The sequence below is a fragment of the Syngnathoides biaculeatus genome, chromosome 20, assembly GCF_019802595.1.
Source record: "Syngnathoides biaculeatus isolate LvHL_M chromosome 20, ASM1980259v1, whole genome shotgun sequence".
In the NCBI taxonomy this organism is placed as follows: Eukaryota; Metazoa; Chordata; class Actinopteri; order Syngnathiformes; family Syngnathidae; genus Syngnathoides; species Syngnathoides biaculeatus.
This window is the reverse complement of record NC_084659.1, coordinates 10,572,611-10,589,832: the sequence shown is the minus strand read 5'-3', so window position 1 is coordinate 10,589,832 and position 17,222 is coordinate 10,572,611. Positions and strand designations below refer to the sequence as shown.

The window sequence follows — 17,222 nt, the reverse complement described above, 5'->3', positions numbered from 1 at the left end:
GAAGTTAAGGCTCGAACGTGATATAATGGGCAAGATTGTCGTCTCCTACCAGGGGATCCCCCTCGGCGTCGCTCTGGGACACCTGCTTGGACGAGGCCCCCTCTTTGGACGAGCTGTATCCGTCGTAGCCCACGTCCTCGGGCCGGAGCTGGAGCAGCGACTGGCCGTCCTGCGGCTGCACGGGGGCGGCGGCGTGCCACGGGTACGTGTCGCTCACCCACTTGGACGGGTCTTCCCACGCCGCCCTCTTGCCGTAGAGCTGCAAGGTCATCCAAATGGTGTCGTTTTTTTTTTTTAGGGGCCGTGACTAACTGCCATCGGTCCCACTGAGATTCCCGGGGCCCGTTTTGTGACCATTAACTCGATGCCCCCACGTCTGGTATCAAGTTAATTGTGTTCTTATTGCGAGCTCGCACATCGTTCCCGGTGACGGGGAGCGGTTGAATTTGCCTGCGTTATTTAGATTTCTCGTCTGCAGCAATATGCCATCTGCCTTGTGGCTCGCCACGTACTACTCTCAAAACTACAACAACTAAAACTACTCTCAAATAAGCTGAAACGAAGGATACGGAACGGCGAATCTCAAAGTGTGCTAAGGGGGCTCCTGGCGGTATGTATCGTTCGAGTTGGTGCATTTTTACCTCCAACTTTTGTGGCCACTACATTTTACACAATTGAATCAATGTGCATGACTCAATGATGTTTTCTTTAGTCTCCCAGATTCAAGTGCCGTGTTAAAGGTCAAGTGTCATTCCCTATAAACATTCTAAAATAGATATTGAAATGAAAAATACATTATTCACTTTAATGTCCATATGAAAAAATAGAGCGTGTCATCCATGCGCAAAGATGCGGAAGTGTCATTCGACATCCAACTGGTCGCCATATTGGTTGCATGAACTGCCCGTGACGTCACCCCGAACATTCGCCATTGAAAACACGCTGTGCCCCCCACCATGGGACACGCCCCTTCAGACATGGAAGCTCTTTTCGAAGAAGAGAACATCTCACAATCCATTGAAGTCTCCGGGGCAATATTACCCTATTGTTTCCAGCCATATTTAGATGATATGCGGATCACTTCTGACTAAAAACAGACTCGCAGACGGTATGTATGAGCCAGCCTGGCCGAAGGCGTGCTCGTCCGCGAGTATTTTCTTTTAGGCGGTATTGGTGTCAAAGTTGAAGAACTCCCTTCCGCTCACCTGAAGTCCTTCCCGGACAGCTTCCAGCAAGTAGGGCACCAGAGAGTAGTTCCACAGGTCGGTGAACCACACTCGCGCTCCCTCCACATCCATGGGGCACGACAGGAAGAGGCGAGGACCTGTGGCGCACCAAGTCAAGATGAGTTCAAATCCTGTGAGGTTTTGAGACCGTGCATGCGCTTCTGACCTATGGTGACGTCGGAGGAGCTGTGGGCCTCCAGGAAGCCGTTGAGATGCTGCCACGTCTTGGGAATCCAGTCGATGATCTTAATGAGGTCGTTGCTGCGCACGTTTTTATGGATCTCCGTCTCGATCAGCTTCCGCCGCAGGAAGCGGCCCAGGAAGCCCTTCACGGGTTCCGTGTGGTTGGTGCACAACACCCACCTGTGAGAGGAGAAGGAGGCGGAGGGAAAGGGGGGGGGGGGGGACCCGCGCGTTACAATGTTACAAATGATCGGTCAATTTTCTTTTTAAGATTGTTCCACATGGGGCAATCCGGTCAGAACTTTACCGTAAGCTTTGTGTGATGTCTGGCAGATGTAGTTGCATTTTGGAGACAAACCTGAAGTTGTGATGGAGCTCCAGGTTGGGAGAGGACGACACCCCCTGGTTCATGGTCCCAATGACGTAAGGGCTAAAGGAGACAATATGGTTGTAATTGGGCAGGGAAGATTATGAAAGTAAGTTTTGACTTGACATATTTGGCACACCACACAAAAATATCTCCTAGTTGAGATTTAGTTGAGGTTAGTCATCTAGTTGAAGCCCAATTAATCGTTCTGCTGCTCACTGTACATCGGTGGCATCAATAAGATGAAAAAGTAGGTCAGGGATCCCTGCGCTACGTTTAGCCAACGCAGTGGAACCCACCATTTGTGGTACTTGCAGTTGAGGAAGCCGTTGAAAATGTCGCTGAGGGAGCTAATGTGGTGGAGGTTGTCCAGAATGACAACAGTGGGGAGCTTGGCATCCGTGCCCTCCGAGTTGCAGCGCTCCGCCAGGTTGGACAGGTACTGACGCAGATCCTGGAAGGAGAATGCGGGACAATGTGGAACCGCGGACAAGGATCCATTTATTTCCAGGAGGATAGCCAAGGCTACCTAGATTTACCATTTTACTTTATTTGGTGAGCACGCTTGTAACTCAAATGACTTGTATCTGAAATCAGCTTCCCCAATTGAAATGAATCCAAATGCCATCAATCCGTGACAACTGCTCACAAATATTGTTGGATTTTTTTTCATTACCGTATTTCCCGCACAAAAAGGTGCACCGCATTATAAGGCGCACCTTCAATGCATGGCCTATATTCAAACTTTTTTTTTTCATATATAAGGCGCACCGCATTATAAGGCACATAGAATAGACGCTAGAGTAGAGGCTGGGGTTATGTTATGCATCCATTGGATGGAGCTGCACTAAAGGCTCAATATTGATCCATATATAAGGCGCACCCGATTATAAGGCGCGCCATCTGCTTTAAAAAAAAAATAAAGGCTTTTATGTGCACCTTACCGTGTGGAAAATACGGTATGGTACACTGTACTTTATAAAAACAAAAGGAAAAATTCCAAATGTATTGTATTGTAACTCTGTATTGTATAAGTTCCACTTGTAAACAAAGCTAATCGCACAACCCATGTTTGAAGAACCGTTTTGGTGCGCCCACCTTGCTGGAGTTCTGGTCCACGTTGAAGCTGGCCACGTTGTGCTCGGTCATCTCCTGCCCCGTCTGGGAAATGATGAACTCGGCCAGCTTGGCGGCCAGGAAGGACTTGCCGGTGCCGCTGGGCCCCGAGAGGATGATGCGACGGTGTTCCATCAGCAGGTTGAGGTACCGCTGGATGATGGGCTTGGGGATGAGCGTGTCGAACACCAGGCTGTCGATGCTGCTGTCCTTCACGCCTGCAGATTGGAGGAGGAGAAAGAGGAGGAGAAGAAGGAGGCGTCAATGGCGTGCGCAGCCGTTTGTGCGCCTGAAACGGGAAGGCGCTCGTTCGTCGTACCTTTGAGGTTGACCCTGACGACGTTGCTCTCGCCCACCAGGTAGCCGCAGGGCAGCAGCTCAGGCACTTCGGAGGAGTGGGCGCGGACCACCTCGCCCATCCTGTAGCTGATGATGCTGTCCGAGCTCAGGCCCAGACTGGTCACCGGGTCCACCCGAAATACGTACTCCTGCGAGGCCGCACGGAAGGATCAATTCATACATTTTATAGAACCAAATTCAGGGAACAAAAGTGAATTATTTATTTGAATCATGAAATCAAATCCTCTTTTTATTGTGCTTACTCTAATGAATTTCTTATTAATCCATACAACTTTTATACAAGCAATATTTTTTCTGATTTACTTTATGCATAATTTTTTAATTATATCAATATATATTTCATGCTTTCTTTTCCAATAACTCCATTCAGTAATCCAATAAAGTCATTCTATTGTTATTAAATAACATTCATTAATTACAAATAACTACTAATACGTGATGACAAGCTGAAAGAAACTTACTTACTCTAACCTTTTGGTGAACCAATTTCTGAATTTCCGTAATTTCCGGCCTATAAGGTGCGACTTTTTTCACATGCTTTCAACCGTCCGGTTCATGCGGTCATGCGGCTAATTTGTGGATTTTTCTGACATCCGCAAGGGGGCACTCGAGCGAAAAAAGGTAAGAGTGAGACCGGTGGAATATGTGTGCCGAGGAAGTGACTTTTCCAGCCCTGTTAGCGCTGTGCTAGCGTGTTACTGCTGTTCTCAGTGATTTTTACTGGTATGTTTTTTTTTTTTAACCGGCCCTGTTAGCACGGCATGAGCGTTAAACTCTCTGTGTACGTATTTTTTTGTAAATTTCTCGTTTTTCAATGTGGGCACTTGGGGCTTTTACACGGCTGCGGCGTATGTATGTATCAAATGGTATTTCCTTCACAAATGTACTGTGAAGTTTATAACCAGGTGCGCTCTGAAGGCCGGGAATTACGGAAGTTCCACTTGTTGACTTCATACTGTTGGATACATATTGAATTTCTGGTTGGCTTGAACCCGACTTTAAAACGAAAACAGCGACGGCAAAGCCGTTTGCCTCCAAGAAGCCAAATCGTAATGTGGGCCGGGACTTTATCAGCTTCCGGCTTACCTTGAACAGGCGTCTGATGACCCCATCCAGGACGTCCCACTTGGTTTTCCCACTCACGCCGATGGAGCCAATCAGGTAGTCGTGCGTTTGCGTTCCCTGTTGACGGATTGATCCGGATGTAAAGAATCTGGAATATCAAATATTGTGCGACGTGATGGGAGACGCTAACCTTGGTGGTGCTCGGCCCGCTGCTGATGCTGACCACTATCCGGACGCTGCGGCCTTCTTTGCGCAGGTTCCCCTCGTAGCTGTCATCGAGCAGAATATCTAATGGTGCAACATAGCGAGCGGAAGTTAGCGTGCTTTGAAGAGTTTCCATACGCTTAAGTGATACATTGCGCATTAAACTGAGCGCCCGATGCCGATTAACAATACTTGGACCAAATACTCATTTGGAGTAAAAGGGAAAATACTCCCACTTCTTCTGTAATCTCCGCTCTTCGTTTTGGACAGTTTACTTAGCATTCATGTAGCATTGCCACATCCTCCGACTCTGTGCTAGCGGTGATAACGTTCTGCCGGCCCACAGGTCCTCGAACGCCTCGCTGCTCTTGCTCATCCCGCCGTCGAATAATGACAAGGGCCAGTCCTCACAGGAGAGCTTTGCTTTTTTTTTTTTTTTTTTTAATTATGGGGCCAGCGAGACGGAGGAACTCAAGCACTTTTCAAAGCGCCCGGCAAACGTCAATAAAATATCCTTTCAGCCACGAAATCAGTTCTAATTGGCATTTGAAGTCCCTGCCAGGCAAACATGTTCTGGTTTCTTCGGAGAAAAGGTCAACTGAAGCGACTTTTTCGTGTTGTTACACCTCCGAAGAAATGTCAGGCTGCCAAAGCCGATCGGGCCCGACGCTTCCGATTGACGCCGACGCAGGCTGACGCTCGACTGACCTGACATGATCGTGTCGGTGATGTTGAGGTTGTTGAGAGACAGGCCCAGAGACTGGCGCGAGGAAGACGAGGACGTGCTGGAGGTCTCCGAGGGGGGCCGGGCCGTCTTGGCTGGAGCCGCCGTGGGAGTGGCGCTGCCGCTGGACTTGAGGCGGTCATTCTCCGCTTTTAGGGTCTCGATCTCATTCTGCTCATCGAGAGGAACGGGGAAACGTATGACGGAACATTTTCACAAGCCGTCTGGACGCAAAGGGGTTTTCCTGCGGAAGGAATCTAGGGAATATCGAGATGTTCCCATAAATTCTTCAAAAAGTTGCTCCATTTCTTGCCAGTGACTTCTTTTCCCGCTAAATAAAACAATCCTGATTGTCCTTTGTGCAATTTGAGGAAAGAATGTCAGACACCTGGCAGCTGTTTTAAATTGTGAAAAATAGCCTAGAATTTCTCATTTAAGTCTTTAAAACTTCAAAACTGTAATTGCCAGTAGATGACACAAAAAGTCATAAAATAAACCCCATACTTGATTCGACATTGGCAGTCATCCCACAAATAACAGCATATCATAATTTATCTTAAGATACTGCTCTATGATGTGTGGATAAGATTTGGGCAAAAATCAAACAAAACACTTTCAATCACTGGACTTTGGTCAACTAATAAAGTTCACATTATCCAGCATAATAATTGCATTGAAGTACGACTACAAAACCGCTCCGACTAAATCTTCAGTCACAACACGCTGCAACAGATCGAATCGGATACAAACGATATTCAAAGCCGCCGGGCGTGCTTAGTTAATACGCTCTTGCGGAAGCAACTAAAAGCCACCGCTTCGCGGCATCCCAGCCGCCCGCTGTTGTGAGCCTTAACTCGCTGTATCGGAATTAAAGGCTGCAAAGCGCCCTTTTTGATCATCAAGGCTCCCTTTGTGGTGAAGGTAAAGTCTGCGATCAGAAGCCTTACACGATTCCCGCGTCACGAGGGAAACAATTGGATTCTGCTGCTGCCACTTAAGTGAAGCATATGACAATACTTATTTACGCTGCGTTTTCTACATAGCGCCTCACCAGCAGAAATTCTCATGGCGGTGTGGCATGTAGGTTCCCTCTAGTGGATATTTAAATGGCATTGTGCGGTACACTAACCCTAGCAGTGTGGAGACACGTTGCTTATGATGGATACCGCCGCATCACAAACCCAGCCATTGATGAATTGGTTGTAGGCCTCTAGAAGAGGAGATAGTTGACAATGTCTGAATAGGTTACCGACACCCACAGTTGGAAATTCTTGCTCCATTTGTGGTTCCCCAAGGCATACGGGTCGATATTGTCAATCAAAGCACACTTCCTGTCGTAACGGTTTCTTGAAACAACATCTAATGAGCCCCGATAACTTTCCAAAGTCTTTTTAGCCATCGCACGCCGCTTTTAACAGTCGTACGAACATTTGTGTAACTGCGGCCTGTATGCAAAAGCCATAGAGTGAACGGCGCGTCAGTAGAGTGAACCCATCCAACATGGCCGCGTGCCCCGGATGTAGTCACGTGGTCGAAAACAGTCAATACAGTGGATTGGACTCAAAGACTATTTGCATTTCATCTTGAAAAGCTGTTCATATTTCTCAACTGTACCTCAGTTTGAGGTTGGCCGTGACAACGGTACTTGGAGAACCAGCAAGCTGCAGAGTATTAATACAATAGTTCACCTGCATGCGATTCATGGCTTCCCGGATCTGGTCCAGGTGGTGGGCCGAGCTCAGCGCCTCCAGGCGGATGTCGGTCAGCTTGAGTTCCTTCTCCCTCAACTCGTTCTTCAGCTGCAGGATGATCTCGGCCTCGGCTTCGGTGCACTCGCACAGCCTGCGAGGGACGATGTGCACAGAGTGGGGGCAGGGGATGGAGGAAGGAGGAGGGGGTCATTTTAAAGGGGGGTTGGGGGGGCGGATTACAGCAAATACAAGACTAAATGTACAAGAATGGATGCTGTAAAGGAACCAAAGGATGTGGAGTCAGTGGTGAAAACTTGCATCTGATGCGAAATGTGTGAAAACAGCGACATGCTATACCAATCGGGTTCATATAGGATTGGTGGTACACGTCCTTTTTTTTTTTGGGGGGGGGGGGGGGGGGGGGGTTATTGTTCCCAAACACACTGCATTGTCTTCCAAAAATGCAACTGAGGTGCATTGATCACACTCACATGCTGAAACCGATTTTTCTTTGCAGTGAGCGCAGCCTGTTTCTAGTTCCCGGTTAGACTTGAAGGCACACCAAAGACGCACAAACACGACACACAAACAAGGCACGCACGCAGCTTCCCGGTCGGTTACCGAGATCGGTGCTTGTAGACCACGTGACCGTTTAGTTTTTTCTTTGCCGTCCAAACGGGGGAGGAGTCCCTATCGCATAGGCACTTGCTACTTACGGCGTGGAGTGGAGGGGAGGAGGGAGGTGATGATGTGAAAGAAAAGGATGTGGAAAAGTGAGGAAGACAAATAAAAGGGGTGGAAAAAAAAGTGAGCAACTGCAGAAATTTCTTGAAAAGGATAAAGAGAACTAAAGAGGAGAAACAAACAAGGCCGACATGGACAGTGAACCTCGCTATACGTGGAGCACTACTGCAAATAATTGAGACCCCTCCCACAAAGAGGGATTTCAATTATGTAGAAATGCCATAAGATGGTAGAAAATCATCGGGAACATAGAGGACCATGAAGCACCAACACCAACCATCAAGCATGTACACAGTCAAGAACCCGTTACATAAATGACCGTCAACAAAACGGGAGATCGAAACGCAGACGAAAAAAACTACATGAATGGCTTCAACCTACAAATGACATTTGGATTTTACATTTATAAATGTTTGCTTTTTTTTTAGATTTTACATTTAGATAAAGTTCAGAATGTGTAAACATGTGGTATACCCATCAAAAGTAATGGCTCCGTCACACCATGACGTTCTGGTCAACGTTCTCCGAACATTTCAATCGTTCTATTTTTCAGCGTTCTCAAATGAGGATAACTCATCTGGCGTGTGATTAACGTGTGTCTAACGCATGACTAACGTGTGTCTAACGCATGACTAACGTGTGTCTACCGCACGAGAAGCGTGTAACAGCGACCAAATAAGATACCCCTAAAAATCATTAGCGTGCACTAACGTGTCATTGGCGCGCGACGACCGATTTGTCAAAGTTAGACGAGCGTGTTGAGCGTGTGACTAAACGGGTGAATAACGACAGAATAGCGTTTTGCTGGCGTGTAATTTTTACAGTGGAACGGGAACGAAAACGTTGGAAATTTCATACTCACTTCAGTTGTTCTTGTGAGTTTGAACTGTCGGCATCATCCCGCCTAGACGAAAAAACGGTGGGGTGCGGACTTCAGCAGCTAGCGCAGAAAGTAAGAATGCAAAGCATCGGTTTATATACCCATATGCATGGACGTTCGGGAAACGCACGAATGACGCTCAATGGACGCCAAAGGACGTTCGTTTGACTTTAGTTACACGCTGTGCGCGCTCCGAGATTGTTCAGTGGTCGTTGACAGGTCGCCAGTGAGTCGTTCACTGCAAAGCAAACGATTAAGTAACAACCGAGTAAAGATCGAGTTACGACTGACTAACGATAGCCAAATGCGTGCAACGCTCGGCGAACCTTGGTAAAACGTTCCAGGAACGTTCAGGAACATTCTGCAGCATTTAACATTAAACGTTGATAAACGCTGGTCTCGGTGAGAACTTTTGTGCATGTTCAAGACTTTTTTCCCGGACCGGCGTTCTGCACCGATTCCCAGCGATCATTGACGTTCACTAGCGTTCAAACGACGCTCTTCTGGCGTTATGGCGGCGACCAACGTTTCCTCAAACGCTATAGAACGCTGACCAGAACGTCATGGTGTGACGGGGCCATAAGATTGCGGCAAAAGTATCCAACTGATTGTAAACGCACCCAGTCGGGAGCCATCCTGAAAAAGAACCGGTTACATTTTAACCAGGTTTTGCACTGCGGTCAAAAACTTTGCCCATTTGGCGCTATTTTTGCCATAACATCATGTTTTTTGGATACCAGACTCGTATATTGGATTTGACAAGATTGTGAAAGTGCGGCAAATCGGTGCGATGATGTGCGTGGAAGCTCACTCGGCGGTGGAAGGCGATGAACGCAACGTCGCGACGCTGCCCTGCCGGTTGTCGTGCTGCAGCTTGGGCGAGGACGGCAGCGAGTCGCTCATCTCCTCCATCTCGTCGTGGGCCGACTGCGACTTGGTCTTCTTCTTGCTGAAGGCGTGCTTGAAGGAGCTGCGGAGCTGACCGACACAAATGAAAACGGGGCGAGGGGTCAGTATGGCCGACGCGACCGCCTCCTCGGTGACAATTTCTATCGGAGGTCAGGAGGGAACGCCGTGCTGTTTTCCAAGCAATGCTCACTGCTGGTGGAGGTAAAGAGGAAGGCAAATATCAAGGCTGCAAGTAGAGAATGAAATGGAGGCGGGTAAGGTGAAACTGCTTTTTGTTTGTTTTTTCCTTTCTAAAAATGAACAGGCAATGACGGGGCAGCCGTATCCATGCTGATGTTTCCAGAAAAGATAGAAGAGAGGTTGCTTTTAGAGGGCAAAAAGGGGGGGAACTGAAAAAGGGAGATAATGGCTGGAGGGAGGGGGGGATGGGGAACAACCACTGCACACGTTCAAAGGACACAACTGACCTGAGCCGGGATGGAATCAGCCACCTGAAGACGCAGAATACACCCAGCGTTAACCACACGCGAGCACACAGACACACACGCATACATACGGGCCAGCTCTCACGCGTCGCGGGAATTACTGAACTGGAGTTAGAAACACAAGTCAGACATAAACAGGAGGTGGACCAGGTTGGCATGGTTAGCCCTTGCCGGAGGTTTGCTGTGCATTGAATAAAGGCAAAATTGGGCTCGGTGACTGAGCCCGGTGTAACCCAGTGCGGTGTTCCCCAAGCTTGATTGAGCCGAGGCAGAAAAATATCACAGCGACTCACCAAACAAAAATGTCATCAAAGAGTACTGCAAATAAAGCGGCGTCTGAAGAAATGAGACTACGAAGATGAAAAATATATGCCAGTGAGTACTGTTATATTGTCTACATGTGTTGATTCACCGTTTGTGTTCAAATAGCCTTTGCTTTGCTTTTTGCCATAAGGTGTTGCAACACCATGACTATCCATGTTATTTGTTAAATTCCCATTTTGTGTTCTGTGTTAGCATTATGCTAGTGGAAATCAACATTGTGCTCTACAACAGCCGCCATGTTTGAGCTGACATTCAACTTAAATTCGGCGTTGCCACTGACACATAAACAAAAATACATTATCTGCAGTCAACGGTAATTATCGGGTAAATCAAGTGAAATTGGATAATTCCATGCAGCACACCTGAGGCTCTCTCATAATACAGTACGTGGTTGAGAATCACTCAGTGTAATGTGACCGTAAACCTATTAGTCTGTTATAGGTCACACGAGGCAGCAGACTTGTTTCCGATTCATTTTATTTTCCAGTTTCTGTGGTGCGCTGAAGACAGTATTTGTACAATGAATCATTCATTGCAGCTTTAATTAGGTGCTAATATGCATTTAGTACTAATGAGCCCAATTTAGCAACTGCAGAGACTGCAAAGGGGAATTAGCTGAGCAGCGAAAATACCTAATATATATATAGATATATAAAAAAAGGACACCAAGGAGGGACATATTGGCAAAAGAGGAGCAAAGGTCCGCATCGGAGTCACGTTTTCAAAGAATAAGTCTGTCATGGGGGCTTTCGGCCTTCCTTGGGGTACGTGCACAGGATTAAGAGCCTTCTAAAAAGCACTTTTCGCAGCCGCGAAAGTGTTTGCCGCTTCTGCTCCGACTTCTCAACTCGCCCTGGAGAGTCAACAAGCACTTACCGGCGCTCAATTGGGATGTTTACAAAAAGATGAGCGATCGTAGCTTTCGTACGAGAATCGGCGGGCGGTTTTGCAGCCCCCGTCGCCGCAAAGCCGCTGTTAATATGAAATCCCCGAGTGGTCCTCCAACAGTAATTGTGGGGTGGTCGACCTCACGTCGATGAAGACTCTGTAACCTAGCAACTGTGATCTGATGACCAGGACCGTCATATCTTACGAGTGAGGCACGAACGTGCATGTGTGTGTGGTCCACCCACCCAGTTCTTCTTCTTCTTCTTGTTCTTGTCCTCGGCATCCTTGCCCATGCTGCCCATGCTGGAGTGGCTGGCCGCGCTGTTGACGCTCGACATGCTTTCGGACGAATGCTGCCTCCTTATACGCAGGTCTGGATCAAGCGCACAAAATTAGGATTAGTGTCGTCGTGTACGTCGGCGGTATAAATGTGTTGCGACAGAGCAAAAATTTCACTTGAGGGCCCTTTGTTTCTTTTTGTCATAATTTCCAGTCTTTGTCAGACAGACAGAGAATTACGGAACTGTTCATTGCCACGTCTGCCAGGACTGTATTGGAATCGGTTTTCAAAATAAAACATCGGTCAGGCTCTAATACAGTGGAGAAAATAAGTATTTGAAGACTCTGCTAAATAGCAAGTCTCCCGCTTAGAAATCATGGAGGGGTCTGAAATTTTCATCGTAGGTGCATGTCCACTGTGAGAGAGATGATTAAAAAAGAAAAATCCAGAAATCACAAAGTATGATTTTTTAACACCTGTCTATCAACTAGAATTCTGACCCTCAAAGAAGTTTTTTGGTCAGATGAGACCAAAATGGAACTTTTTGGTCATAATTCCACTAACCATGTTTGGAAGAAGACGAATTATGAGTTCCACCCCAAGAACACTATCCCTACTGTGAAGCATGGGGGTGGTAGGAACATGCTTTGGGGGTGTTTTTCTGTACATGGGACAGGACGACTGCACTGCACTGTATTAAGGATAGGATGATCGTGGCCATGTATGGTGTCTTTCCCTTAGTCAGAGCACTGAAGATGGGTCATGGCTGGCTCTTTCAACATGACAATGACCCGAAGGACACAGCCAGGAAAACCAAGGAGTGACTCCGTAAAAAGCATATCGAGGTTCCGGCGTTACCTCGCCAGTCTCTAGACCTAAATCTTTGGAGGGAGCTGAAAGTCCGTGTTTCTCAGTGACAGCCCAGAAACCTGTCTGATCTAGAGAAGATCTGTGTGGAGGAGTGGGCCAAAATCCCTCCTGCAGTGTGTGCAAATCTAGTGAACAACTACAGGCAACGTTTGATCTCTGTAATTGCAAACAAAGGCTACTGTACCAAATATTAATATTGGTTTTCTCAGGTGTTCAAATACTTATTTGCAGCTCTATCACACAAACACATGGTTAAAAAAAATCTTACATTGTGATTTCTGGATTTTTCTTTTTAGATTATCAGTCTCACAGTGGACATGCACCTAAGATGAAAATTTCAGACCCCTCCATGATTGCTAAGTGGGAGAACTTGCAATATAGCAGGGCGTTCAAATACATATTTTCTTCACTGTAAGTCAAATTAATACAAATTTTAAACAAATAAATGACAGCGGTTTCGCTGCTATTTTACTGTCCTGGATTGACCTGCGCCCCTTTGCTGGTATTTTGGGCAAAAACTTTGGTAGTGTTTGCCACCTAGTTTTCATTACCTTTGTGGAAGTGATCCGGGCCGTTGAGCGCCACCTGAATGGCCGTCTGAGCGTCGGTGTTCTGGGTCTTCAGCGACTCAATTGTCTCCCTCAGCTCGACCAACTCGGTCTCCTAAGAGAAACCGGGAAGCCCCGTGAGCGCCTCTGCTTTTTTTTTTTTTTTTTTCTGTTGTCCATCTTAACTTGAGGTAATGTCCACGCACCTTCTGCTCGGCCGTCATGGTGAGGCTCTGAAGACGACACGTCATGTTGCTCAGGCTCTTCTCAAAGGCAGCCACCAAGTGAGACTGCAATCCCAGAAAAACAAAAACACATATACAAAAATTTCAACAACATAACACACACGCAAGGGAGCTTTTACATGAATTCATGGATGAATAAATTAGTTTTGGATTTGAGTAACAGAAGCTATGAAGCGTGAATTGAACAGGAGGTGGTCAGTCACCCACTTCACCGAGGCCTCTTAAAATGCTTCCCTAGACTCAAGAACGAAGCCCCTGCTGCTCATCGTTTAATTTTACAGTCACACGTTTTGGAGTAGGACGGCAATTCCTTGAAGCATCTTTCTCAGATTTCCCCTTGACATCTCACACTGACAGCCAAAGAGCACCTACAAAAGTTGGACCTTCAGAGAACTGAGAAAAAGCCGTGGACGGACCAGAGAGGTCCAGGGATCGAAAAAGGGACGACTTCACGTGGCAACAGGGTGACGGCTGCTCAAAAGCTTAGTGACATTCAACCATTTGCTCCACTAGACCCGTGTGTGTGTTGCATGTTGTCAGTTTTTGTTTCCTTTACTAATCCCCTCCAAACTTCTCTGAATTGTTTGGGATTGGCAACTTTTTCTGGTCGCAGTTTTTTCGACCCTCAGTTTTTTGCTTCAAAACTCATCCTTTTTCACTCATTTTGTGCTCAAGTCAAAGAAACAAAAAGATCAAATGCAATCCTGGTGACAAGCAACTATGTTGAGCTGAGTTGAGGATCCCTATTCAGTCAGCCATAGCCTTGTCTAGTAAGTAAGTTCCTTTCAGCTTGTCCCATTAGGGGTCACCACAGCGAAATGGCCATATTTGTTTGGCACAGTTTTTACGCCGGATGCCCTTCCCAACGCAACCCTCTTGGGAAGCGGAGGCTCCAGTGGGATATGAACTCATGACCCCTGGTTTACCAAACTAACGGTCTAATCACTGAACAATGGGGCCTCAAGCCATAGCCTTGTCTAATAGAAAAAAAAGTTCTGGTTCATTATTCCAATAGCATCCAGACCAATAATTCCGTGGAACTTCAGTAGTACTGTGCCCCATCAAATCAACGTCACCAGAAGCACGATTATCGGACATCTCTGAAAAATGATCCGGACAAACCAGGTCTGGGGTGCGCTAAGAGTGACTTTTTTTCACCCTACCTGATCTGCTTGGGAAAGGGACTCCGTGATCGTGATTAGATAGCAACCCGAAGACTCCTGTCACATCTTCTGTGACTGTGCGAGACATCAATGACAGGACGCAGCTTGTGGCAATGTGAAGTCAAGTTAAAAATAATCTCAACTTTGCACTACGTGACGGAGGAGAATACAGATTGGCAGACGATGACAAATATTGATGTCTGTGACCTAAGGAAAATCGGATTTTTTTCCCCCCTTAGTGGAACTGTTTTTCATTTTTGTGTCACAAAGGAAACCAATGTAAATCTCTTTTTTTGAACCACCTGGAAATGTGTCAGCTAGTCACCAAAATGGCGGAGCGCGTGGGTGCTGACAAATTTGTCAAAAAAGACATACAAGGTGCTTGTCAATGTCACCGAATGACAGTTTATATCAAAAAGCAAACTTCAGGAAAAAGAGATCGATCTTATTTCCGCCCCCCACACGTCATAAATCCGCCCGTGATTCACAACTCAACGCGAAGTAAGCGCTGGTAGGACGGCGGCGAGGCCCCATGGCTGAAGCATCTGTCTTTTTTCTCAAGCCCCTCCCCAAGTGTTGCTGTCGGCTGAAGTCGATCAATGGCCAGGACGGCGGAGTGAATCAGGTCAAGCTATCTGCGTCAGTGCTGCCAGGTCGCCGTCGTGAGACGCGTGGGGGGGGGGGGGGGGGGTATCAAGGATATCGATCGGACTGAGACGCACTACGCGAGCCCACCTGCTGCATCAAATGGGCCGAGTCCAACGCAACAAGCAAGGAAGGAAGGCCATGAAGAATGGACTATAGAAGCCTCATAAAACCGGAATATATATATATATATATATATATATATATATATATATATATATACATACATACACAAATAAAGCTCAATTCATCATCCTTTTAAACAACGCTCTCGCTACTTGTATGCAGTTCAGTTGTATCTAACTTTAAAGTTCAACAGTGGTTAGAGCACTGGTTTGGTAAACCAGGGGTTGTGGGTTCGTATCCCACTGGGGCCTCCACTCCCTGAGAAGGGTTGCGTCAGGAAGGGCATCCGGCGTAAAAATTGTGCCAAACATATATATGCGTTCATCTGAGATGATACGTTGTGGCGACCCCGAAAGGGACAAGTTGAAAGGAAAACAACAACATTTGGATCTAATCTTGAAGTGTGTTGCAAAATTTATTGAATCACAACATTATTCAACAAATATTTGCTTATAATGCTCAAACGATATTACATTGACCACGTTTTAATGAGCCAATTTCCTGAATTTGAAAAAAAAAAGAGATGAAAATAAGACAACAGTTTTGTATTTCATTCACCTTAAACATCCATCCATCCATCCATCCATCCATCCATCCATCCATCCATCCTCCATCCATCCATCCATCCATCCATCCATCCCTCGTCTTTGCTGCTTATCCTCACGAGGGTCGCGAGGAGTGCTGGAGCCTATCCCAGCTGTCAATGGGCAGGAGGCGGGGCACACCCTGAACTGGTTGCCAGCCAATCACAGGGCACATAGAGACAAACAGTCTCACGGACTATCACACCTACGGACAATTTAGAGTGTCCAATTTATGTTGCATGTTTTTGGGATATGGGAGGAAACCGAAGCGCCCGGAGAAAACCCACACAGGCACGGGGAGAACATGCAAACTCCACACAGGCAGGGCCGGGATCAAACCCGGGTCCTCAGAACTGTGAGGCCAATGCTTTACCAGCTGATCCACCGTGCCGTCTCACCTTAAACAGTTATGGTAAAACTATTATTTTCCACTGTTGAAAAAGTCATTCATGTTGAGTTACAAGTTAATGCCTGTTAATTTATTATTATTTTTCAACAAGATTCCTGAATCAATGATGAAACCGGAGCTGGTGCGATCCAATCAGCACTGATCTACTCCTATGTATGTTTTCAAACATGCAGGAATTATAAAATAAGAATCCAATAAGGAATCAGAAACGTTAATACTATAGTTACACATAATAATAAGCACGTCGCGAAAAAGTGGATGGGGAGCACGTTAGGGCCTGCAATTAGGAAGCAGAACGGTCACCTGTATAATGAGATCCGGTACAAATAATGTATGATAAATAAAAATGCTTTCTTTCAGGGAGGTATACATTTAACAATGTGTTTACTATCGTGAGTGTCGTTTGCTGCAGTGTGGATCTGCACTGCATCATAATGAGCGGTAATTCCATTGTTTTGGTAAAGCGGAGGAAACAACACGGGCGGAACAAAAATAATAACACCTGTCTGTAGAATGCCGTTTTAATGAGATTGTGCAGGTGACGGAATTGGACACAATTCTTCTAAGAAGTTGGGTTCTGCACAACTTTTCGTGATCTATGAGTCAGCTAAATGCCGGGAGCGGGTTGGCCCACTTGCGTGATGAAGTCCAGCTTCCGCAGCCTGACTTCAGTCATATTATCTGTCTGAGTCATAGCACCGAAACAGGTTCTGCCGTCTCTCCTTTTTCACGGATGAGACATGTCATTCATCCTCATCTCCCGCTCCCCTTGCCTTTCTGATGCCCCCCCCCCCCCTCCACAACCCCGACTCCCTTGCTTGACTTTCCGTGAGGTGTCGCCTTAAACAGCTCCTCTCTGTACGCAGAGGAAAATGTCTCATCTTCAAACACACAACAGCACACACGGCACCGGAACCAAAAGCCTCAGCGCACGCGCGGGGTGTATTGAAAAGGCTTTCGCGGATATCTTGAAGATTTATGTTGCTTGGCGGGTACACGCAGGCAAAGCTTTTCCGCGTTATCATGCAAATCCCTGTTGTGACGGGAGGTAAACAAACTCACGTTGGCAGCCAGCTGGGACGTCAGGGTCGCCACCTTCTCTTGAGAGGCGTCCAGTTCCCGACGCAGCTTCCTGATTTGCTGGTTTGGTGGCAAAAAGAGGAATTATCAGAGTCAAGTACGGGGA

General features: G+C 46.8%; 1 protein-coding gene across 10 annotated transcripts in view; it reads right to left on the bottom strand.

Moving 5' to 3' along the window:
* nav3 (neuron navigator 3) overlaps nucleotides 1-17,222 on the bottom strand; it is a 261,068-nt gene that overhangs the window by 3,040 nt on the left and 240,806 nt on the right. For all 10 annotated transcript variants that reach the window (XM_061807752.1, XM_061807753.1, XM_061807755.1 and 7 more), the window contains 17 exons: nucleotides 17,099-17,176; nucleotides 13,071-13,154; nucleotides 12,868-12,979; nucleotides 11,412-11,539; nucleotides 9,937-9,960; nucleotides 9,372-9,538; nucleotides 6,934-7,087; nucleotides 5,230-5,416; nucleotides 4,508-4,605; nucleotides 4,339-4,434; nucleotides 3,212-3,380; nucleotides 2,875-3,110; nucleotides 2,076-2,230; nucleotides 1,768-1,839; nucleotides 1,393-1,589; nucleotides 1,206-1,324; nucleotides 50-259 (listed from right to left, as the gene is read on the bottom strand). In XM_061807752.1, coding sequence (XP_061663736.1) covers nucleotides 50-259; nucleotides 1,206-1,324; nucleotides 1,393-1,589; nucleotides 1,768-1,839; nucleotides 2,076-2,230; nucleotides 2,875-3,110; nucleotides 3,212-3,380; nucleotides 4,339-4,434; nucleotides 4,508-4,605; nucleotides 5,230-5,416; nucleotides 6,934-7,087; nucleotides 9,372-9,538; nucleotides 9,937-9,960; nucleotides 11,412-11,539; nucleotides 12,868-12,979; nucleotides 13,071-13,154; nucleotides 17,099-17,176 — 2,286 coding nt within the window. The remainder of the gene's footprint in view (nucleotides 1-49; nucleotides 260-1,205; nucleotides 1,325-1,392; nucleotides 1,590-1,767; nucleotides 1,840-2,075; nucleotides 2,231-2,874; nucleotides 3,111-3,211; nucleotides 3,381-4,338; nucleotides 4,435-4,507; nucleotides 4,606-5,229; nucleotides 5,417-6,933; nucleotides 7,088-9,371; nucleotides 9,539-9,936; nucleotides 9,961-11,411; nucleotides 11,540-12,867; nucleotides 12,980-13,070; nucleotides 13,155-17,098; nucleotides 17,177-17,222) is intronic.